This window comes from Ciconia boyciana, unplaced genomic scaffold (genome assembly GCF_034638445.1).
Source record: "Ciconia boyciana unplaced genomic scaffold, ASM3463844v1 HiC_scaffold_38, whole genome shotgun sequence".
Classification (NCBI taxonomy): Eukaryota; Metazoa; Chordata; class Aves; order Ciconiiformes; family Ciconiidae; genus Ciconia; species Ciconia boyciana.
In genome coordinates, this window is record NW_027328406.1 from 230,995 (window position 1) to 253,915 (window position 22,921).

Genomic DNA, 22,921 nt, shown 5'->3' on the forward strand with positions numbered 1-22,921 from the left:
GTAAGCCCCAATCCCTTCCCAGTGCTCCCAGTAAGCCCCCTTTGCTCTTCCCAGTGCTCCCAGTAACCCCCAATCCAATCCCAGTACTCCCAGTAAGCCCCCTTTGCTCTTCCCAGTGCTCCCAGTAGCCCCCAACCCCCTCCCAGTAAGCCCCAATTCCCTCCCAGTGCTCCCAGTAACCCCCTTTGTCTTCCTGTTCCTCCCAGTAGCCCCCAGTTCCCTCCCAGTAAGCCCTAATCACCTCCCACTGCTCCCAGTAAGCCCCCTTTCTCTTCCCAGTTCTCCCAGCAGCCCCCAACCCCCTCCCAGTAAGCCCTAATCGCTTCCCAGTGCTCCCAGTAACCCCTTTTTCTCTTCCCATTCCTCCCAGTAGCCCCCAATGCCCTCCCAGTAAAACCTAATCCTCTCCCAGTAAGCCCCAGTCCCCTCCCAGTGGCCCCCTTTTCTCTTCCCAGTGCTCCCAGTAGCCCCCAACCCCCTCCCAGTAACTCCCAGTCCTTTCCCAGTAACCCTCAATCCCCTCCCAGTGCTCCCAGTAACCCCCTTTTCTCTTCCCAGTGCTCCCAGTAGCCCCCAATCCCCTCCCAGTGTCCCCCCCGCCGCTCCCAGTACAAACCATCAGGCGCCGGCGCCCGCCCCCTCTCCTCCGGGCGTTCCTTTATTAATTATTATTAATTAATTATTAATTATTAACCCCGCCCCTCCTCCCCCCCCGGGGGGCCCGGGCGGCCGGGCGCCCCTCCCCCTCCCGGCCCGCAGGACGGGGGTCAGGCCCAGGGCCCCCCAAAAACCCCGAAACGGTAAAAACGCCCCCGCCCCCGCTCTATGTACACCGGGCCCCGCCCCTCTTCGTAGCCCCGCCCCACCCCGCGCAGCCCCGCCCCCGCCTGCCTAGCGCCGAGTGCGTCAAGCGGCCCCGCCCCGCCCCGCCCCCGCCCCCCCGCCGGCCAATCGGGGGCCTCCGCGCCGCGGATGGAACCCGCCCCCCGTGGCGGGGATTGGCTGGCCGAGGGGAGGCGGCCCGAGGCCCCGCCCCCCCGGCCCTGCGGTAGGGGAGGGGTCACGGGGGGCGGGGCCTACCGCTGACCTTTCCCAGCCAGGTCAAGGGGCGTGGCCCCTCCCCCCCACCGAGAGGGGGCGGGTCTGAGGCGTGGCCCCGCCCAGAGCACCATGAGGAGGAAAGGGAGGGGGCGTGGCCACGCCAAGCCCCACCCACAGCGCGCGGGGGCGGGGCCAGGGGGAGGGGGCGGGCACAGCTCCCCACCCCCCCGGAGGCCGCAGAAGGGGGTGGGGCTGTCTGGGAGGGGCGTGGCCTCCGCGTGTGGGGGGCTGGGGGCGTGGCCACCGGGGTCCCATGCTGGGGGCGGCCCCTGGTGGGTGAGGTCTCCTGGTGGGAGGGGCCTCCAGGGGCAGGGCCTCCAGGGGGCCCAGCAGCGCGGCTCCCACTGGGGAGATGGGGCGGGGCGGGTGGGTGCGCCCCCAGGGGCGTGTCCCTGGTGGGCGGGGCCTCCCGGGGCAGGGCCCCTGGGCGTGTCCTCCCCGGGGCGCGGCCTCGCGGGTCTCCCTCGCGGCTCCCAGTGGGGACGGGGCGGGGGGGGGGGGAGGGGGGTGGCGCCCCAGGGGGCGGAGCCCGGGGCGGGGGGCGTGTCCCGTGGGCGCGCCCCCTGGGCGTGTCCCCTGGGCGTGTCCCCTGGGCGGGGCTAGACGCGGGGCAGGAGGGAGCGCTGGCAGCGCAGCAGGCGCTTGGGGGGCCCGCGGCGGCGGCAGAGCAGGGCCAGGGCCGCCAGCCCCCCGGCCGCCCCCAGCAGCGCCAGCGGGGCGGCCACCGCCCCCGCCCCCGCCCCCACCTCGATGACGATGACCTCGGTGTCCCCCCCGTCCCCCGGCTGGGGGGGTGGGGAGGGCGGGGGGGGCGGGGCCCCGTCGGCGTCCCCCCCGCAGCCCAGCCAGTCCCGCAGCACCGATTTGGGGTACCCGGGGGCCACCCGCAGCTGCTGGTTGTCGAACTTCCAGTAGCGGTTCCCCTTGTAGAAGTAGGTGAAGGCTGGGGGGAGGCGGGGACACGGGGGGACGTGGGGGACACGGGGGATGTGGGGGACAGGGGACGTGGGGGGACATGGAGGGACACGGGGACGTGGGGGGACAGGGGACATGGGGGGACAGGGGGACATTGGGGTGATGGGACACGGGGACAGGGGGACATGGGGGGACACGGGGACATGGGGGGACAGGGGACATGGGGGACATTGGGGGACAGGGGGACATGGGGGACACGGGGACATGGGGGACAGGGGGACATGGGGGACATTGGGGGACAGGGGACATGGGGGGACACGGGGACATGGGGGACAGGGGACATGGGGGGACACGGGGACATTGGGGGACAGGGGACATGGGGGACACGGGACGTGGGGGGACAGGGGACATGGGGGGACAGGGACATGGGGGACGGGGACATTGGGGTGATGGGACATGGGGACAGGGGACATGGGGGACACGGGGACATGGGGGACAGGGGACATGGGGGGACAGGGACATGGGGGGACAGGGGACATTGGGGTGATGGGACACGGGGACAGGGGGACATGGGGGACACAGGGACATTGGGGGACAGGGGACATGGGGGACAGGGGGACACGGGGACATGGGGGGACAGGGGGACATGGGGGGGACAGGGACATGGGGGACAGGGACATGGGGGACAGGGGACATGGGAGGACAGGGGACATGGGGACATGGGGGACACGGGGACATGGGAGGGACATGGGGACATTGGGGGGACAGGGACATGGGGGACAGGGGGACATGGGGGACAGGGGACATGGGGGGACATTGGGGGACAGGGGACATGGGGGACACGGGGACATGGGGGACAGGGACATGGGGGGACAGGGGACATGGGGGGACATGGGGGACACGGGGACATGGGGGGACAGGGGACATGGGGGACAGGGGACAGGGGGGACAGGGGACATGGGGACACAGGGGGACATGGGGGACACGGGGACATGGGAGGGACATGGGGACATTGGGGGGACAGGGACATGGGACAGGGGACATGGGGGGACAGGGGACATGGGGGACAGGGGACATGGGGGGACATGGGGGACACGGGGACATTGGGGTGACGGGACACGGGGACAGGGGGACATGGGGGACACAGGGACATGGGAGGGACATGGGGACATTGGGGGAGTATGGGGGATACAGGGACACGGGGGACATGGGGACATTGGGGTGACGGGGGACACAGGGACATGGGAGGGACATGGGGACATGGGGGAACATGGGGGACAGGGGGACATGGGGGGACAGGGGGACATGGGGGGGACACAGGGGGACATTGGGGTGATGGGGGACGTGGGGGGGACATGGGGGAATTGGGACACGGGGACGTGGGGAATTTGGGGACATGGGGACATTGGGGGTACGGGGACAGCGGGACACGGGGACGGGGAGAGAAGAGATGCCAGTTAGGACCCCGCGCCATCCCCCTGCCCCCCGGCGTCCCCCCACGTCCCTCAATGTCCCCCCGCCCCCCAGAGGCCCTCCCCGAGCCCCCCCGTGTCCCCCCGTGTCCCTCACCATCGTCGGGGCCCATGAAGGCGCCGCGGGGGGACTCGGGGATCCCCCCCCAGACCTCGATGCCCTTGGGGTAGTCGGGGTCCACCGCGCGGCTGTCCTCGTTGAAGCGGTAGTACCTGGATGGGGACACGGCCGTGGGCATGGGGACGTCACCGTGGGCGTGGGGACCTCATGGTGGGCAGGGGGAAGGCCGTGGGGACGTCACCGTGGGCATGGGGATGGCCATGGGGACGTCACCGTGGGCGTGGGGACCTCATGGTGGGCAGGGGGAAGGCCGTGGGGACGTCACTGTGGGTCTGGGGATGGCCATGGGGACGTCACGGTGGGCGTGGGGACGTCATTGTGGGCAGGGGGAAGGCCATGGGGACGTCACTGTGGGTCTGGGGACATCGCTGTGGGCATGGGGACGTCACCATGGGCATGGGGACCTCATGGTGGGCATGGGGAAGGCCGTGGGGACGTCACCGTGGGCATGGGGATGGCCATGGGGACGTCACCGTGGGCGTGGGGACCTCATGGTGGGCATGGGGTTGGCCATGGGGATGTCGCTGTGGGCGTGGGGACGTCATCGTGGGCATGGGGATGGCCATGGGGACGTCACCGTGGGTGTGGGGACCTCATGGTGGGCATGGGGTTGGCCATGGGGACGTCGCTGTGGGCATGGGGACGTCACCATGGGCATGGGGACCTCATGGTGGGCATGGGGATGGCCATGGGGACATCACCTTGAGCATGGGGAAGGCCGTGGGGACATCACTATGGGCATGGGGACGTCACCGTGGGTGTGGGGACATCATGGTGGGCATGGGGTTGGCCATGGGGACATCACCGTGAGCATGGGGATGTCACCACAGGCATGGGGACACCATTGTGGGCATGGGGACCTCGTGGTGGGGATGGGGACATCACCACGGGCATGGGGATGTCACCATGGGTGTGGGGACACCATCATGGGCATGGGGACATTGCCATGGTCACAGGGACATCGCCGCAGACATAGGGATGAGGACATCACCATGGGGACGGGGGATGGGGGTGAGGGCAGGGAGAGGGCCCAGGGAGGTGACAAGGAGGGGACAAGGAGGGGACAAGGAGGTTCCAGCATGTCCCAAGAGGTGGCAGGAGCGCGAGAGGAGGTGACAGAGGTGACAAGAAGGTGACAAGAAGGTCCCGAGAGGTACCAGCAGGTGTCAGAGAGGTGAGGGGAAGTGACAGAGGTGCCAAGGAGGGGACAGGAAGGTCCCAGAAGGTCTCAGAAGGTCCCGAGAGGTGCCAGCAGGTGACAGAGAGGTGAGGAGAAAGTTCCAAGAGGTCCCAGGAGGTGCCAAAGGTCCCAGAAAGTCCCAAGAGATCCCAGGATGTCCCAGGAGGACCTCAAAGGTCCCAGAAGATCCCAGGAGGTTCCTGGATGTGCCAGGAGGTGCCAGAGAGGTGAGAGGAGGTGACAGAGGTGCCAAGAAGGTGCCAAGAAGGTCCCAGGAGGTTCCAGAAGGTCCCCAAAGATCCCAGAAGATCCTAGAGGGTCCCAAGAGGCCCCAGGAAGTGCTAGAAGGTCCCCAAAGGTCCCAGAAGGTCCCAAGAGGTCTCAGAAGGTCCCAAGAGGTCCCAGGAAGTGCCAGAAGATCCCCAAAGATCCTAGAAGTTCCCAAGAGGCCCCAGGAAGTGCCAGAAGGTCCCAGGAGGTCCCAGAAATTCCCCAAAGATCCCAGAAGATCCTAGAAGGTCCCAGGAGATCCCAAGAGGTCCCCAAAGATCCCAGGAAGTCCCAGGAGGTCCCAAGAGGTCCCAGGAGGTCCCAGGAGGCCCCCGAAGGTCCCAGGAGGTCCCAAGAGGTCCCAGGAGGTCCCCCAAGATCCCAGGAGGCCCCCAAAGGTCCCAGGAGATCCCAGGAGGTCCCAATGGTCCCAGGAGGTCCCCAAAGATCCCTGGAGGTCCCAGGAGGTCCCCCAAGATCCCAGGAGGCCCCCAAAGGTCCCAGGAGATCCCAGGAGGTCCCAATGGTCCCAAGAGGTCCCCAAAGATCCCTGGAGGTCCCAGGAGGTCCCCCAAGATCCCAGGAGGCCCCCAGAGGTCCCAGAAGGTCCCAATGGTCCCAGGAGGTCCCCAAAGATCCCTGGAGGTCCCAGGAGGTCCCCCAAGATCCCAGGAGGCCCTCAAAGGTCCCAGGAGATCCCAGGAGGTCCCAATGGTCCCAGGAGGTCCCCAAAGATCCCTGGAGGTCCCAGGAGGTCCCCCAAGATCCCAGGAGGCCCCCAGAGGTCCCAGAAGGTCCCAATGGTCCCAGGAGGTCCCCAAAGATCCCTGGAGGTCCCAGGAGGTCCCCCAAGATCCCAGGAGGCCCCCAAAGGTCCCAGAAGATCCCAGGAGGTCCCAGGAGGTCCCCAAAGATCCCTGGAGGTCCCAGGAGGTCCCCCAAGATCCCAGGAGGCCCCCAAAGGTCCCAGGAGGTCCCAATGGTCCCAGGAGGTCCCCCAAGCTCCCTGGAGGCCCCCAAAGGTCCCAGGAGGTCCCAATGGTCCCAGGAGGTCCCCCAAGATCCCAGGAGGCCCCCAAAGGTCCCAGGAGGTCCCAATGGTCCCAGGAGGTCCCCCAAGCTCCCTGGAGGCCCCCAGAGGTCCCAGAAGATCCCAGGAGGTCCCAGGAGGTCCCCCAAGCTCCCTGGAGGCCCCCAAAGGTCCCAGAAGATCCCAGGAGGTCCCAGGAGGTCCCCCAAGCTCCCTGGAGGTCCCCCGGCCGTGCCACCCACTTGTTTCCCCGGAAGAAGTAGGTCTTGCCGCTGGGCAGCCAGAGCAGGGCGGCGTCCAGGCGGTCGGTGGGCACCCCCCGGCCCAGGTCCCGCAGCGCCCGCGGGTACCCGGGCTCCAGCACCGCCTCGTCGAACACCCAGTGCTTGTCCCCTGCGCGGGGGCGGGGGCGGGGGCGGGGCACCGTCACCTCCTCGGCCCCGTGTCCCCATCTCCATCCCCACGTCCCCATCTCCACCCCCATGTCCCCATCCCTGTGTCCCCATCTCCATCCCCATCTCCACCCCCATGTCCCCATCCCCGTGTCCCCATCTCCATCCCCGTGTCCCCATGTCCCCATCTCCACCTTCATGTCCCCATCCCTGTGTCCCCATCTCCATCCCCATCTCCACCCCGTGTCCCCATCTCCATCCCCGTGTCCCCAACCCCGTGTCCCCATCTCCACCCCCATGTCCCCATCCCTGTGTCCCCATCTCCATCCCCATCTCCACCCCCGTGTCCCCATCTCCATCCCCAGGTCCCCAACCCCATGTCCCCATCTCCATCCCCAGGTCCCCATCCCTGTGTCCCCATTTCCATCTCCATGTCCCCATCTCCATCCCCATCTCCACCCCCATGTCCCCACCTCCAGCCCCAGGTACTCATCTCCATCCCCAAGTCCCCATGTCCATCTACACCTTCATGTCCCCACCCCCATGTCCCCCTCTCCATCCCCATGTCCCCATCTCCACCCCCAGGTCCCCATCCCCGTGTCCCCATTTCCATCTCCACGTCCCCATCTCCATCCCCATGTCCCCATCTCCACCCCCATGTCCCCATCCCCATGTCCCCAACCCCATGTCCCCATCTCCATCCCCATCTCCACCTCCGTGTCCCCATCCCATGTCCCCATCTCCATCTCCATGTCCCCATCTCCACCTCCATGTTGCCACCCCCGTGTCCCCATCTCCACCCCCATGTCCCCATCCCTGTGTCCCCATCTCCATCCCCATCTCCACCCCTGTGTCCCCAACCCCGTGTCCCCATCCCCACGTCCCCATCTCCACCTCCATGTCCCCACCCCCGTGTCCCCATCTCCATCCCCACATTCCCATCCCATGTCCCCATCTCCACCTCCATGTTGCCACCCCCGTGTCCCCATCTCCATCCCCATCTCCACCCCCGTGTCCCCATCTCCACCCCCATGTCCCCATCCCCATGTCCCCAACCCCATGTCCCCATCTCCACCCCATGTCCCCATCTCCACCCCCATGTCCCCTCCCCACGTCCTCATCTCCATCCCCTTGTCCCCATCCCCACGTCCCCATCTCCACCCCCATGTCCCCAACCCCATGTCCCCATCTCCATCCCCATCTCCACCTCCGTGTCCCCATCCCATGTCCCCATCTCCATCTCCATGTCCCCATCTCCACCTCCATGTTGCCACCCCCGTGTCCCCATCTCCACCCCCATGTCCCCCTCCCCGTGTCCCCATTTCCATCTCCACGTCCCCATCTCCATCCCCATGTCCCCCTCTCCATCCCCGTGTCCCCATCTCCACCCCCATGTCCCCATCCCCATGTCCCCAACCCCATGTCCCCATCTCCATCCCCATCTCCACCCCCATGTCCCCATCTCCATCCCCAGGTCCCCATCCCCGTGTCCCCATTTCCATCTCCACGTCCCCATCTCCATCCCCATCTCCACCCCCGTGTCCCCATCTCCACCCCCGTGTCCCCATCTCCACCCCCATGTCCCCCTCCCACATCTCCATCCCCGTGGCCCCATCCCCACCCCCAGGTACCCGTCTCCATCCCCACGTCCCCTCGCCCGCCTCCCCTCCCCGCCGTCCCCGCCCGGTCCCCACCTTTGAAGAAGACGAACTTGCCGTCCTTCCTCTCGTAGGCGGTGTTGATGTTGGCGGGCAGCCCCACCCAGAAGTGCCCGATGGGCAGCGGGTACCCGTCCATCACCCGCCGGTCCCGCACGCGCCAGAACCACCGCTCCTGCCCCGGGGACACCGCGTCACTGCGCCGTCACGCCGTCGTGGGTTGGCCCCGGCACCACCGCGGCGACATCTCCGCCCCCGCCCCCGTCCCCGCGTCCTTCTCCCCGTCCCCGCGTCGTCATCATCCCGGTGGTGTCCTCCCCATCCCGTACCACCATCACGTCCTCATCCCCACGTCCCCATGTCCTTGTCCTTGTCCCCGTCCCCACGCTCCCATCTCCATCCCCACGTCCTCGTGTCCTTGTCCCCATCCCCATCTCCCCATGCCCTTGTCCCCACCCCCACGTCCCCTTGTCCTCATCCTTATTTCCCCATCTCCATCCCCACGTCCTCATCCCCACGTCCCCGTCTCCATCCCCACGTCCTCATCCCCACGTCCCCGTCTCCATCCCCACGTCCCCGTCTCCATCCCCACATCCCCATCTCCATCCCCACGTCTCCATCCCCACGTCCCCGTCTCCATCCCCACGTCCCCATCTCCATCCCCACGTCTCCATCCCCACATCCCCATCTCCATCCCCACGTCCCATCTCCATCCCCACGTCTCCATCCCACGTCCCCGTCTCCATCCCCACATCCCCGTCTCCATCCCCACGTCTCCATCTCCATCCCCACGTCCCATCCCATCTCCATCCCCACGTCCTCATCCCCATCTCCATCCCCACGTCTCCATCCCCACGTCTCCATCCCCACGTCCCCATCTCCATCCCCACGTCCCCATCTCCATCCCCACATCCCCATCTCCATCCCCACGTCCCCATCTCCATCCCCACGTCTCCATCCCCACGTCCCCATCTCCATCCCCACGTCCCCATCTCCATCCCCACGTCCTCATCCCCACGTCCCCGTCTCCATCCCCACGTCCCCGTCTCCATCCCCACGTCTCCATCCCCACGTCCCCATCTCCATCCCCACGTCCTCATCCCCACGTCCCCGTCTCCATCCCCACGTCCTCATCCCCACGTCCCCATCTCCATCCCCACACCCCATCTCCATCCCCACGTCTCCATCCCCATGTCCCCGTCTCCATCCCCACATCTCCATCCCCACGCCCCATCTCCATCCCCACATCTCCATCTCCATCCCCACGTCCCCATCTCCATCCCCATGTCTCCATCCCCACATCTCCATCCCCACGCCCCATCTCCATCCCCACATCTCCATCCCCACATCTCCATCTCCATCCCCACGTCCCCATCTCCATCCCCATGTCTCCATCCCCACATCTCCATCCCCACGCCCCATCTCCATCCCCACGTCCCCATCTCCATCCCCACACCCCATCTCCATCCCCACGTCCCCACCGCCCTGTCCCCCTGTCCTCGTCCCCACGCCTCCCCCGTCCCACCTTGAAGACAATCATCTCCCCGCGCAGCATGGCGATGGTGTCGAAGTTCCCGTCGCAGATCCGGGGCCGTAGGGGGCCCGGGGGCCGATGGGGCCTGGGGGGCCGGGCGGTGGTGCGGGGTCCGGCAGGCGGCCAGCTGGGACCCGTCCCCGTCCCTGCGGGGACACCGTCAGCAGTGGGGTGGGAGGGGGGACGGGACAGGGGTTGGGGGCGTGCAGGGAGCGGGGGAGGGTGGGGGCCAAACCATAGAGCTGCTGGATGCCACGGCGGTCGTCGTCGGGGAGGACGAAGGCTTCGGTGTCCATCCATTGGTAGAAGGGGGCCATGATGGCCGAGGGGTCGCTGGAGTGCTCCAGCCCCAGCGCGTGGCCCAGCTCGTGCACGGCCACCAGGAAGAGGTCGTTCCCTGGGGCGGAGGAGACGGGGGGGGGGGGGGTCAACGGTGGGGAGAGGGCGGAGGGGATTGGGGGGAGGGTGGTCGTGATGGGAAGGAGGAGGAGCTGGTATCCCCAAGGTGGTCACAGTTGGGCCCTACAATGGGGCGAGGAGACATCAATGGCCCCGACTGGGCCAAGTAGGGCCCAAACTGGGGCGAGGAGACCTCCTTGGAGCTCACTGAGCCAAGAAGGACCCTAAATGGGGACGAGGACATCACCATGGCCCTCAGTGGGTCATGGAAGACCCTAAACTGGGACGAGGACACCTCCTTGGAGCTCATTGACCGAAGAAGGACCCTAAATTGGGACGAGGACATCACCATGGCCCTCCCTGGGTCATGGAAGACCCTAAACTGGGATCAGGACATCCCCGTGGCCCTCCCTGGGTCATGGAAGACCCTAAATGGGGTTGAGGACACCTCCTTGGAGCTCATTGACCCAAGAAGGACCCTAAATGGGGACGAGGACATCCCCGTGGCCCTCCCTGGGTCATGGAAGACCCTAAATTGGGTTGAGGACACCTCCTTGGAGCTCACTGAGCCAAGAAGGACCCTAAATGGGGATGAGGACATCCCCGTGGCCCTCAGTGGGTCATGGAAGACCCTAAATTGGGACAAGGACATCCCCATGGCCATGACTGGGCAATGGGGGGGCCCTCAACTGGGGCAAGGAGATGTCAATGGCCCCGACTGGGCCAAGTAGGGCCCAAACTGGGACGAGGAGACCTCCTTGGAGCTCACTGAGCCAAGAAGGACCCTAAATGGGGACGAGGACATCCCCATGGCCCTCCCTGGGTCATGGAAGACCCTAAATGGGGTCAAGAACACACCATGGCCATGACTGGGCAATGGGGGGGCCCTCAACTGGGGCAAGGAGATGTCAATGGCCCCGACTGGGCCATGGAAGACCCTAAACTGGGACGAGGACACCTCCTTGGAGCTCACTGAGCCAAGAAGGACCCTAAATTGGGACAAGGACATCACCATGGCCCTCAGTGGGTCATGGAAGACCCTAAATGGGGTTGAGGACACCTCCTTGGAGCTCACTGAGCCAAGAAGGACCCTAAATGGGGACGAGGACATCCCCGTGGCCCTCAGTGGGTCATGGAAGACCCTAAACTGGGACGAGGACATCTCCGTAGCCTTGACTGGTCCAGACTGGGTCCACGACCTGGACAGGGACACCTCCGGCTCCCCGCCTGGCCCGAGGACAATCCGTGTTCGGGTTGAGGCCACCCCTCGTCGCCGCTCACCACTGAGGTCATCGTTGCGGGCGGTCCAGGGCTCGGCGCCATCGAAGTGGGTGTCTCCACCGATGTGGGGCCCAGGGAAGTAGGCGTGGGCCAGGAAGCCACCTTCTCCGTCGAAGGGGGTGCTGTCCCCGTGGAAGCCCTCGGCGAAGAAGATCATGATGTCCGCCTGGGGCGCCCGGCCCTGCCGCACCTCCCCGTAGGGCACCTCCCGGAATCGCAGCGGGGTGGCGGCCGCCCACACGCCGAAAGCCCGGCGGATGGCCCCGAACGTCCCGGCCTCCCCCACCTTGGGGGTGTAGTTCTGGATGCTGGAGGAGAAGACCACGGCCGTCAGCGCCAGCACCGCCACGGCCTCACCGGACGACGTTCTCCTGGTGTTCTCGCCCACCCACCTCCACCCTGTCCTTACCAGAAGGTGATCTCCTGGTGCTCCCACTTCATGCCCTGGATGGCGTAGCGCCGGCGCCGCACGTTGGCCTTGATTTCTGCCCCGAACTTGTCGGGGACACCGCAGCGGGGGCGACGCATGGCCCTGGGGGGTGGGGGGAGAGGTGTACGTCGGGGTGGTCGGAAGACCTCAAAGGGGACCCCCCTGAAAGGGCCTTGGCGGTGTTGGAGGACCTACAAGCCAACTGCCGATGAGGTTTGGACCCACAGCACAGCATGAGCTAATGGCGGCTGGAGGACCTACAGCCCAACCGCCGTTGATGGCGCCTGGAGGACCTACAGCCCAACCGCCGTTGATGGCGCCTGGAGGACCTACAGCCCAACTACTGATGCCATCGAGAGGACTGACAACCCAAACATCATCGGTGACACGCCAACGATCATTGGTGACGCCTGGAGGACCAAACGCCTCAGCTGTCGTCGATGGCCTTTGGAGGACCTACAACCGCAGTGATGATGCCTGGAGGGCCTCCGACCTCCCTGCCATGGGTGACGCTTGGAGGACCAACAGCCCAACTACTGTTGACGACCTCTGGAGGACCTACAGCCCAGCAGTCACCGATGGCTCCGGGAGGACCTACAGCCCAACGGCCACCGATGCCTCCTGGAGGACCTACAACCCAACGGCCACCGATGCCTCCTGGAGGACCTACAGCCCAACGGCCACCGATGGCTCCTGGAGGACCTACAGCCCAACAGCCACCGATGGCTCCTGGAGGACCTACAGCCCAGCGGTCACCGATGGCTCCTGGAGGACCTACAGCCCAACGGCCACCGATGGCTCCTGGAGGACCTACAGCCCAACGGCCACCGATGGCTCCTGGAGGACCTACAGCCCAACGGCCACCGATGCCTCCTGGAGGACCTACAGCCCAACGGCCACCGATGGCTCCTGGAGGACCTACAGCCCAACGGCCACCGATGGCTCCGGGAGGACCTACAGCCCAACGGCCACCGATGGCTCCTGGAGGACCTACAGCCCAGCGGTCACCGATGGCTCCTGGAGGACCTACAGCCCAATGGCCACCGATGCCTCCTGGAGGACCTACAGCCCAGTGGTCACCGATGCCTCCGGGAGGACCTACAGCCCAACGGCCACCGATGCCTCCTGGAGGACCTACAGCCCAACGGCCACCGATGCCTCCTGGAGGACCTACAGCCCAACGGCCACCGATGGCTCCTGGAGGACCTACAGCCCAACGGCCACCGATGCCTCCGGGAGGACCTACAACCCAACGGCCGCCCCCCAGCCATCGCCGAGGCTGCCGGCAGGACCAAGCCCCACCACGGGCCCCACCTGAGGGTCTCGGCGTCGGCGGTGCCGGTGACGGTGAGCCCGTAGAAGCGCTGCATGGCGGCCAGGGCGGCCGAGAGGGACTGGGGCGAGCGTTGCGTGTGGGTCCGCAGGTCGCCGGGGGGCAGGTAGCCATATTGCTGCAGCCACGCCTGGGTGGAGGAGGGGCAGGGTGGGGTTTTTTTGGGGGGGGGGGCCACCGGTGGCGTCCCCCAAATCCTCCCCCACGCCCGAATTAGCACCCGGCAATTACCGGCCCCCGCGGGGTTATTCTGGGCCAGCGTCCGTCTGTCCTGCGGTCACCCCCCCACACACACACACACCTCCCCACCGTCCGTCTGTCCCGTCCCGTGATTTCTGGCAGGACGCTGGGTCCCGTGTCGTGTCCCCCCCGCCCCTCCCCCATCCCGGTCGGGGGGGGCGGGGGGAGCGGGGGAGGGAGGCGGTTTGGCAGAAGGAGGGATGGAAAGTTGGACGGAGGGAGGGCGGTGGAGGGGGGGAGAGGGAAGGAGGGACGGACGGACGGACGGATTGATGGCGGGGTTGGCGGTGGCGGGACAGACGGACAGCGGGAGGGAGAGGTGGCTGGAGGGGTGGACGGAGGGGCGCAGGGATGGAGGCTCGGGCGGACGGACGGACGCCGGGGTGGACAGACGGACACTTGGGTGGACGGACGGACGCTCGGGCGGACGGACGGACGCTCGGGTGGAGGGATGGAGGGCAGAGAGGCGGACAGACGGCCGGAGGGTGGACAGCCGGCCGGCCGGCCTTTCCGAGGGGCGGGTGGGTGGACAGACAGACTGATGGGGGGAGGCAGACGGACGGACAGACGGACAGATGACGGACAGATGACGGACAGAGCCCTCCCCGCTGTGTTCGGGGGCGGGGGGGGGGGGGAATGCAGGGGGAAAAAAAAGCGGAAGTGCCGGAGGGGAAAAAAATAATGGGAAAATTGGGGGGGCGGGGGGGGGCATTGGGGGGGGTAAAAAAAGGCCGAAAGAGGCAAAAAGGGGAGGAAGAGGAAGGAGCGAGGGGAAACGTGGCCGGGGAGGAGCGGGGGGGGAGCGGGAACAAAGGAATGGGAAAGTTGGCAGCGGAGGAGTGGGAGGGGAGCGGGAACCGCGGCGGGGCCGGGACCCCGCGGGGACCCCGGGGACCCCTGCCCGTGGAGGGGACCCCCAGCCTCCAGCCCCACGGAGGGGACCCCCAGAATCCTGGGTCCCCAGGGAGGGGACCCCCCCGAGCCCCCCTGCCCATGGAGGGGACCCCCAGAATCCTGGGTCCCCACGGAGGGGACCCCCAGATCCCTGCGTCCCCATGGAGGGGACCCCCCCGAGCCCCCCTGCCCATGGAGGGGACCCCCAGAATCCTGGGTCCCCATGGAGGGGACCCCCCCGAGCCCCCCTGCCCATGGAGGGGACCCCCAGAATCCTGGGTCCCCATGGAGGGGACCCCCAGATCCCTGCGTCCCCATGGAGGGGACCCCCGAGCCCCCCTGCCCATGGAGGGGACGCCCAGAAACCTGGGTCCCCATGGAGGGGACCCCAGATCCCCCTGTCCCCATGGAGGGGACCCCAGAATCCTGGGTCCCCATGGAGGGACCCCCGAGCCCCCTGCCCATGGAGGGACCCCAGAATCCTGGGTCCCCACGGAAGGGACCCCAGATCCCTGCGTCCCCATGGAGGGACCCCCGAGCCCCCCTGCCCGTGGAGGGGACCCCCAGCCTCCAGCCCCATGGAGGGGACCCCCAGAATCCTGGGTCCCCAGGGAGGGGACCCCCAGATTCCTGCGTCCCATGGAGGGGACCCCCAGCCTCCAGCCCCATGGAGGGGACCCCCAGAATCCTGGGTCCCCAGGGAGGGGACCCCCAGATCCCTGCGTCCCCATGGAGGGGACCCCCAGAATCCTGGGTCCCCAGGGAGGGGACCCCCAGATCCCTGCGTCCCATGGAGGGGACCCCCAGCCTCCAGCCCCACGGAGGGGACCCCAGATCCCTGCGTCCCCACGGAGGGGAGCCCCAGGTCCCGTGGAGGGGGGACCCCCCAATACCTTGGCTCCCCACGGAGGGGACCCCCCCAGATGCCTGAGTCGCCACGGAGGGGACCCCCAGACCCCTGGGTCCCCAGAGAGGGGACCCCCCCAGACCCCTGGGTCCCAATAGAGGGGGTCCCCCCCGGACGCCTGCGTCCCATGGAGGGGGGACCCCCAAATCCCTTGGGTCCCCATGGAGGGGACCCCCAGACCCCTGGGTCCCATGGAGGGGGAACCCCCGGACTTCTGTGTCCCCATGCAGGGGGGGGACCCCCAAATCCCTTGGATCCCCATGGAGGGGACCCCCAGATACCTGGAGACCCCTGGGTCCCCATGGAGGGGGACCCCCAGATGTTTGGGTCACGGTGGAGGGGGGGACCCCCGGACTTTTGTGTCCCCAAGGAGGGGGAACCCCCAAACTTTTGGGTCCCCATGCAGGGGGGACCCCCAAATACCCCGTGGACCCCCAGATACCTGCGGACCCCTGGCTCCCCACGGAGGGGACCCCAAACCCTTCGGTCCCCACGGAGGGGTCCCCCCGGGGGACTCCTGGATCCCCATGGAGGGGGGGCCCCCCCAAATCCCTTGGGTCCCCATGGAGGGGCCCCCCCACCCCATGCCGGGGTCCCCCCCATAGGATCCCCCCCCCCTCCTTCCCGCACATGGGTCCGTCCGGATGCCCGGGTCCCCCTGGAGGGGTGCGAAGCCCGGACCGGGGGGGGGATGGGATGGGGGGTCGGGGGGATGGGGGTGGGGGGTCTCACCTCGGGGCTGAAGCGAGGCTGGGGGGCGGCGGGGGGCAGGGCCCCGAGCAGGAGCCCCAGCAGCAGGGCCGGGGCCATGGTGCCGGTCGGGGCTGCTCTGGGCTCGGCCGGGCGGTGCCGGGGAAGGCACCGGGGGCGGTGCCGGGGGGCGGGGGAGGCTAAATTGGGGGGGTGGTGGGGTGTTGTACCCCGGCAGCCGCCAGGGGCGCTGCAGATCCCGCCCGCCCCCGATGGGGGATGGGCTGTCCAGACGGGTGGGGGAGGGGCAGGATGTGGGCCAACCCCCCTCCCCTACTCAGCACCTTCCCCGCTGACTCAGCGTCCGGGAGGCTCTGACGTCATCATCCGGGGGGAACACCCCCACCCCCACTGTCCTCAAGGGACCCAGCGTAAGGGCTCCGTGGGGGTCCCTGGGGGCACTTGGGGTCCCCATGGGGCATTTGGGGGTCCTGGGGGTATTGGGGGTCCCTGGGGGTATTGGGGGTCCCTATGGGGTACTTGGGGGCCCTATAGGGTATTTGGGGTCCCCATGGGGCACTTAGGGATCCCCATGGGGTATTTGAGGGTCCCTATGGGGTATGTGGGGTATCTATGGGGGTATTTGGGGTCCCCATGGGGCACTTAGGGGTACTTGGGGGTCCCTGGGGGTATTTGGGGGTCCCAGGGGGTATTTGGGGTCCCTATGGGGCACTTAGGGGTCCCTATGGGGTATTTGGGCGTCCCAGCGGGTATTTGGGGTCCCTATGGGGCACTTAGGGGGTCCCTATGGGGTATTTGGGGGGTCCCTATGGGGTATTTGGGGGTCCCAGGGGGTATTTGGGGTCCCTATAGGGCACTTAGGGGGTCCCAGGGGGTATTTGGGGGTCCCTATGGGGCACTTGGGGGTCCCTATGGGGTATTTGGAGGTCCCTATAGGGCACTTTGGGGGTCCCTATGGGGTATTTGGGGTCCCCGGGAACCCGTGGGTCCCTCTCAGCCCTTAGGGGCTGCCCCGCCCATCCAGCCCCCTGTGGGGCGGGGCCTGCTTTTCCCCCGCCCCTTCCCACCAGACCACGCCCCTCTCCGACAAGCCCCTCCCCTTCTTCATTGAGTAAAGATTTAAAGGGGAAACACCCCCCCATCCTTGCCCCTTTAAGAGGGCGGGGGGGCGGGTCCTGGAGTGGCCCCACCCCTTCTGGGGGGTGACGTAGGGAGGGGCGGGGCCGTGGGGGCGGGGCTTGGCTGCGGGGAGCAGCGCGGACGCGGGCAGCGCCGGATCCGCCCCGCAGGTGGCGCTGGGAGGGACTGGGATGGACTGGGATGGACTGGGAGGGGACTGGGATGGACTGGGAGATACTGGGAGGGACTGGGAGGGACTGGGATGGACTGGGAGATACTGGGAGGGGACTGGGATGGACTGGGATAGACTGGGAGGGGACTGAGATGGACTGGGAGGGACTGGGACAGGACTGGGATGGACTGGGATGGAATGGGATGGACTGGGAGATACTGGGAGGGGACTGGGATGGACTGGGATGGACTGGGAGGGGACTGGGATCGACTGGGAGGGACTGGGAGGAACTGGGGGATACTGGGAGGGGCTGGGAGGGATGGACTGGGATGGACTGGGAGATACTAGGAGGGGACGGGGATGGAGTGGGATGGAGTGGGAGGGGACTGGGATCGACTGGGAGGGACTGGGAGGAACTGGAGGATACTGGGAGGGGCTGGGGGGGATGGACTGGGATGGACTGGGAGCGACTGGGAGCGACTAGGAGGGACTGGGACAGGACTGGGATGGACTGGGATGGACTAGGATGTACTGGGGGGACTGGAGGGGAGCGGGTTATACTGGGGGGTCTGGGATATACTGGTGAGAGCACTGGGGGTAGTGGGATATGCTGGGGGGATGGAGGTACTGGGCTATACTGGGGGAGACACAGGGGTCACTGGTGAGGGCACTGGGAGGGTGCTGGGGTATACTGGGAGGGAGTTGGGCGGCACTGGGAGATACTGGGGGCACTGGGGGCACTGGGAAATACTGGGGGGCCCTGGGAGGGAGTTGGGGGGCACTGGGAGGGCACTGGGAGATACTGGGGGCACTGGGGGCACTGGGAGGGAGTCGGGGGACACTGGGAGGGCACTGGGAGATACTGGGGGGCACTGGGAGGCACTGGGAGATACTGGGGGGCACTGGGGGCACTGGGAGGAGTCGGGGGCACTGGGAGATACTGGGGGCACTGGGAGGGAGTTGGGGGCACTGGGAGATGCTGGGGGGCACTGGGAGTGAGTCGGGGGCACTGGGGGCACTGGGAGGGCACTGGGAGATACTGGGGGCACTGGGAGGGAGTTGGGGGGCACTGGGAGGGCACTGGGAGATACTGGGGGGCACTGGGAGGGCACTGGGAGGAGTCGGGGGCACTGGGGGCACTGGGAGATACTGGGGGCACTGGGGGCACTGGGAGATACTGGGGGCACTGGGGGCACTGGGAGGGAGTCGGGGGCACTGGGAGGGCACTGGGAGATGCTGGGGGGCACTGGGAGGGAGTTGGGGGCACTGGGAGATGCTGGGAGGCACTGGGAGTGAGTTGGGGGCACTGGGGGGCACTGGGAGGGCACTGGGAGATACTGGGGGCACTGGGAGGGAGTCGGGGGACACTGGGAGGGCACTGGGAGATACTGGGGGCACTGGGAGGCACTGGGAGGGAGTCGGGGGGCACTGGGGGGCACTGGGAGATGCTGGGGGCACGGGGGGCACTGGGAGATACTGGGGGGCACTGGGGGGCACTGGGAGGGATTCGGGGGCACTGGGAGGGCACTGGGAGATGCTGGGGGCACTGGGAGGGAGTTGGGGGCACTGGGAGATGCTGGGAGGCACTGGGAGGGAGTTGGGGGCACTGGGAGATGCTGCGGGGCACTGGGGGCACTGGGAGGAGTCGGGGGACACTGGGAGGGCACTGGGAGATGCTGGGGGCACTGGGAGGCACTGGGAGGGAGTCGGGGGCACTGGGGGCACTGGGAGATGCTGGGGGCACTGGGGAGCACTGGGAGGGCACTGGGAGATGCTGGGGGCACTGGGGGGCACTGGGAGATACTGGGGCGCACTGGGGCCATGCTGGCGACTGGGGGGTGTCTCCATCCCTCCCCTCCCCCAGCCCCCCATGGATCCGGCCGCCCCCCGCCGGGGCCCCGCCCCTCCCCGCCCCGCCCCGCCCCGCCCCCCGGGGTCCCCTCCGCGCCGTCCTGCTGGGCCCCCCGGGGTGGGCAAGAGCAGCCTGGCCCGGGCCTTCGCCTGGCCCGACCCCCGGGACCCCCCGCACCACGAGGGGCCCGGTGAGTCTGGGGGACCCTCCCCAAGGATCTGGGGGTCCGTGTGTGTCCCCCCGGATTTGGGGTCCCCTGCATGATGTGGGGGGCCTGGAGGGGTTTGGGGGGTCTTGAGGGGTGGGGTGGGGGCCCTGAATGATTTGGGGGTCCCTGAGGGGTTGGGGGGGGTCCCTGAGGGGTTGGGGGGCTCTGAGGGGCTTGGGGGTCCCTGAGGGGTTGGGGGGCTCTGAGGGGTTGGGGGGCTCTGAGGGGCTTGGGGGGCTCTGAGGGGATTGGGGGGTCCCTGAGGGGTTGGGGGGCTCTGAGGGGTTTGGGGGGTCCCTGAGGGGTTGGGGGGTCCCTGAGGGGTTGGGGGGGCCTGAGTGATTTGGGGGTCCCTGAGGGGTTGGGGGGGCTCTGAGGGGCTTGGGGGTCCCTGAGGGGTTGGGGGGTCCCTGAGGGGTTTGGGGAGCTCTGAGGGGTTTGGGGGGTCCCTGAGGGGTTGGGGGGCTCTGAGGGGCTTGGGGGCTCTGAGGGGCTTGGGGGGCTCTAAGGGGATTGGGGGGTCCCTGAGGGGTTGGGGGGGTCCCTGAGGGGTTGGGGATCCCAGACGATGAGGGGCCGAGGTTGGGGGTCCCCTGGTGGTTTGGGGGGTCCCAGGTGATGGGGGTGGGCGTGGGGGTGGTGAACCCCGGGCTGATTTCGGGGGGTGGCGGATGCTGGGGGTCCCCGAGTTGCGGGGAGCCCGGGGGGGCTGGGGGTCCCTGGGGGGTTTGGGGTCCCAGCCCCCCTCCCCAGAGCCCCCGGGAGCGGCGGCTGCGGGTGGACGGGGCGGCGGCCGCGCTGCTCCTCTACGACGACGACGAGCAGGTGGGGGCAGGGCCTATGCTAATGTATGCAAATGGCGGGGGCGGGCGGCGGGGGCGGGCGGCAGCGGCAGGATGCAAATGAGGCGGCCGGGGGCGGGCGCGGGGCAGGCTGGGAGCGCGGGGGCGGGGCCGGCATGCAAATGAGCGGGGGGAGGTGGGGCCGGGTATGCAAATGGGGGAGGGGCGCGACCTGGCGCTTGCATGCAAATGAGGGGGCGGCGCTTCGTACACGCAGAGGAGGGCGGTGCTTGACATGCAAATGAGACGCGGCGTCTCCGTGCAAACGAGGGGGGCGGCGCTTGACATGCAAATGAGACGGCTCTCTCCATGCAAATGAGGGTGACGCTTCACATTCGCTTCAGCCGCAAACGGGGGGGGGGCACAATATGCAAATGAGGGGCTGGGCACGGGGGCAGGCGAGGCCTGGTATGCAAATGAGGGGTGGGCACGGAGGAGGCGTGGCGTGGCATGCAAATGAGGCGGGGGAGAGGAGGGGGCAGAGGGGCGTGCCCATGCAAATGCGGCCGCGGGGGGCGGAGGCGGGTGGGCGTGGTTATGCAAACGAGGCCTTGGCGCGTGGGATGATGCCCTGAGCTTCAGGGAGGGGTGGGCGGGGCTATGCAAAGGAGGGGCGGGGCCATGCAAACGAGGGCGTTGGCGTCGCTCGGGGAGGGGGGCGGTCGGCAATCGAGCGGCACGGGGGCCGGGGGTGGTGGTCCATGCAAATGAGAGGGGGCGTGTCCACGCAAATGAGACGGGGGCGTGTCCGCAGGCGGTGGGCAGGGCCGACGCGGTGCTGCTGGTGTTCGCCGTCAGCGACCGGGGCTCCTGCGCCCGGCTGGGCCCGCCCGCCCGGGGGCTGCGGTCGGGGACCCCCCCGGCCCCCCTCATCCTCGTCGGCAACAAGAGCGACCTGGCCCGAGCCCGGCAGGTCTCCCCCGCGGTGAGGGCCCCCCGGGACCCCCATGGACCCCCTCCCCCCCACGTCCTCTCCTCCGCCACCCCGCGTCTCCCCCGTGTCCCCTCCTGTGGCACCCCCAGCGAGCCCCCATGGGTCCCCATGTCATCCCCCCGCCCCCACGTCCCTTCCCATGGGGTCCCCCCCAACGTGCCCGTGTCCCCCTCTCCCCCCCCAGAGGCGCGGGGGCTGGCGGCCGTGCTGGGCTGCCACCACATCGAGACCTCGGCCGCCCTCCGCCACCGCACCGAGGAGCTCTTCCAGGCCGCCGTGCGCCAGGCCCGGCTCCACCGACGACGCCTCCGCGGCCCCCCGGACCCCCACGGGGAGGGGGAAGAGGAGGAGGAAGGGGGCAGCGGCCCCCCGCCCCGCCGCCGGCGCAGCCTCACCGGCCGGGCCAAGCGCTTCTTCACCGGCCTCGTGCCGCTGGCCCGCCAACGCTCCAAGTCCTGCAGCGACCTCTCCGCCCTCTAAGGGCGCTGGCCCTTTAAGGGCGGGGCACCGCCACCCCACCACCAACCTGGGGCGGCATGGCCCCTTTAAGGATGGGGTGGGGCTGCCCCTTTAAGAGCGGGGTGGGGTTGCCTTGCAAGTGTGGCCCTGTCCCTAGAAGAGCACTGCCCCTTTAAGAGCGCTGCCCCTTGAAGAGAACTGCTCCTTGGAGAGTATTGTCCTTTTAAAAGCACTATTGCCCCTTTAAGAGCATTGCCCCCTTGAAGAACACTGCCCCTTTAAGAGCAGTATTGCCCCTTTAAGAGCAGTATTGCCCCTTTAAGAGCACTGCCCCCTTGAAGACTATTGCTCCCTTAAGAGCAGTATTACCCCCTTGAGTATTGCCCCTTTAAGAACAATATTGCCCCTTTAAGAACATTGCCCCCTTGAAGACTATTGCCCCCTTAAGAGCAGTATTACCCCCTTGAGTATTGCCCCTTTAAGAGCATTGCCCCCTTGAAGAACATTGCCCCTTTAAGAGCAGTATTGCCCCTTTAAGAGCACTGCCCCTTGAAGACTATTGCCCCCTTAAGAGCAGTATTACCCCCTTGAGTATTGCCCCTTTAAGAACAGGATTGCTCCTTGAAAAGCCGTATTGCCCCTTTAAGAGCACTGTTACTCCTTTAAGATCAGTACTGCCCCTTTAAGAGCGGTCCCGCCCCTCTGCGGGCGGTACAGCCCCTTTAAGAACGCCATTACCCCTTTAAGAGCAGCGCCGCCCCACAGCTGGCGTTGCCCCTTTAAGCATGGGACTGCCGCTTTAAGAAGCATTGCCCTTTGAAGGCCACTGCGCCATCACACCAGGGTGGGCCCCACCTTCAACTGCATGGCACTGTCCCTTTAAGACCCGGATAGCCCCGCCCCTTTTGGAGCCCCGCCCACCTCCCCCGTCAGCTTTAAAGGCACGGTGCCCCACCGCGCGTGTGTCCCCCCCCGACAGCCCCCCTTCCCCTTTAAGAGCCTCTTAAAGGGGCGGCGCTCCCCTCTGCAGGCCACTCCCACCCGGAGGAGGCTCCTCCCCCCTCTCAGAGCCCCTCCCCTTTAAGGCGGCGGCCATCTTGCCCCGCCTTATTTGTCCTCCCGCCCTTAAATCGGCCAGCTCTCCGCCGCGCGCTGCCCCTTTAAGAGCCCCCTTAAAGGGGCAGTACCTGCATGTCCTGCATGAGGCCCCCGGCGGCCATCTTGGAGGGGGCGTGGCCTCCAATAAAGCCTTCGCTGCCTGGCAACGAGCGCCTGGTTCGTTAACAGTCGCCACGGTGATGGGGCGGGGGGCAGAGGCCCCGCCCCCCCGGCACAGAAACGGGGCGGGAAATGGGGCGTTTTGGGGCCGTTTTTGTGTGTTTTTTTATTTCGAGTCCGATAAAGAAACAAAAACAACGACAAAAAAAAAAAAAAAAAAACAAAACAAAAAACAAAGAAAAGAAGAAG

The 22,921-nt window shown here is 67.4% G+C and overlaps 2 protein-coding genes across 5 annotated transcripts; one reads left to right on the forward strand and one right to left on the reverse strand.

Moving 5' to 3' along the window:
• Positions 1 to 920: 920 nt before the first annotated feature.
• MMP14 (matrix metallopeptidase 14) lies at positions 921 to 16,006 on the reverse strand. 4 transcript variants are annotated; one of them, XM_072849250.1, is made up of 10 exons: positions 15,890 to 16,006; positions 13,098 to 13,246; positions 11,763 to 11,885; positions 11,354 to 11,661; positions 9,909 to 10,070; positions 9,665 to 9,819; positions 8,176 to 8,314; positions 6,332 to 6,482; positions 3,586 to 3,701; positions 921 to 2,044 (listed from the first exon to the last, which is right to left on the reverse strand). In XM_072849250.1, the coding sequence occupies exons 1-10, from the start codon at positions 15,965 to 15,967 to the stop codon at positions 1,701 to 1,703; spliced, it is 1,725 nt and encodes a 574-aa protein (XP_072705351.1). In that variant the 5' UTR covers positions 15,968 to 16,006; the 3' UTR covers positions 921 to 1,700. The 4 variants fall into 4 exon arrangements, with proteins under 4 accessions (XP_072705351.1, XP_072705348.1, XP_072705350.1 ...); XM_072849249.1 differs by lacking the exons at positions 921 to 2,044; positions 3,586 to 3,701 and adding exons at positions 5,156 to 5,773; positions 5,983 to 6,159 and having other exon boundaries at positions 6,280 to 6,482; XM_072849247.1 differs by lacking the exons at positions 921 to 2,044; positions 3,586 to 3,701 and adding an exon at positions 4,786 to 6,100 and having other exon boundaries at positions 6,220 to 6,482.
• Positions 16,007 to 17,777: 1,771 nt separating this feature from the next.
• REM2 (RRAD and GEM like GTPase 2) lies at positions 17,778 to 22,914 on the forward strand. The gene is made up of 3 exons (XM_072849215.1): positions 17,778 to 17,783; positions 19,973 to 20,044; positions 20,816 to 22,914. The coding sequence occupies exons 1-3, from the start codon at positions 17,778 to 17,780 to the stop codon at positions 21,473 to 21,475; spliced, it is 738 nt and encodes a 245-aa protein (XP_072705316.1). The 3' UTR covers positions 21,476 to 22,914.
• The last annotated feature ends 7 nt before the right edge of the window (positions 22,915 to 22,921 follow it).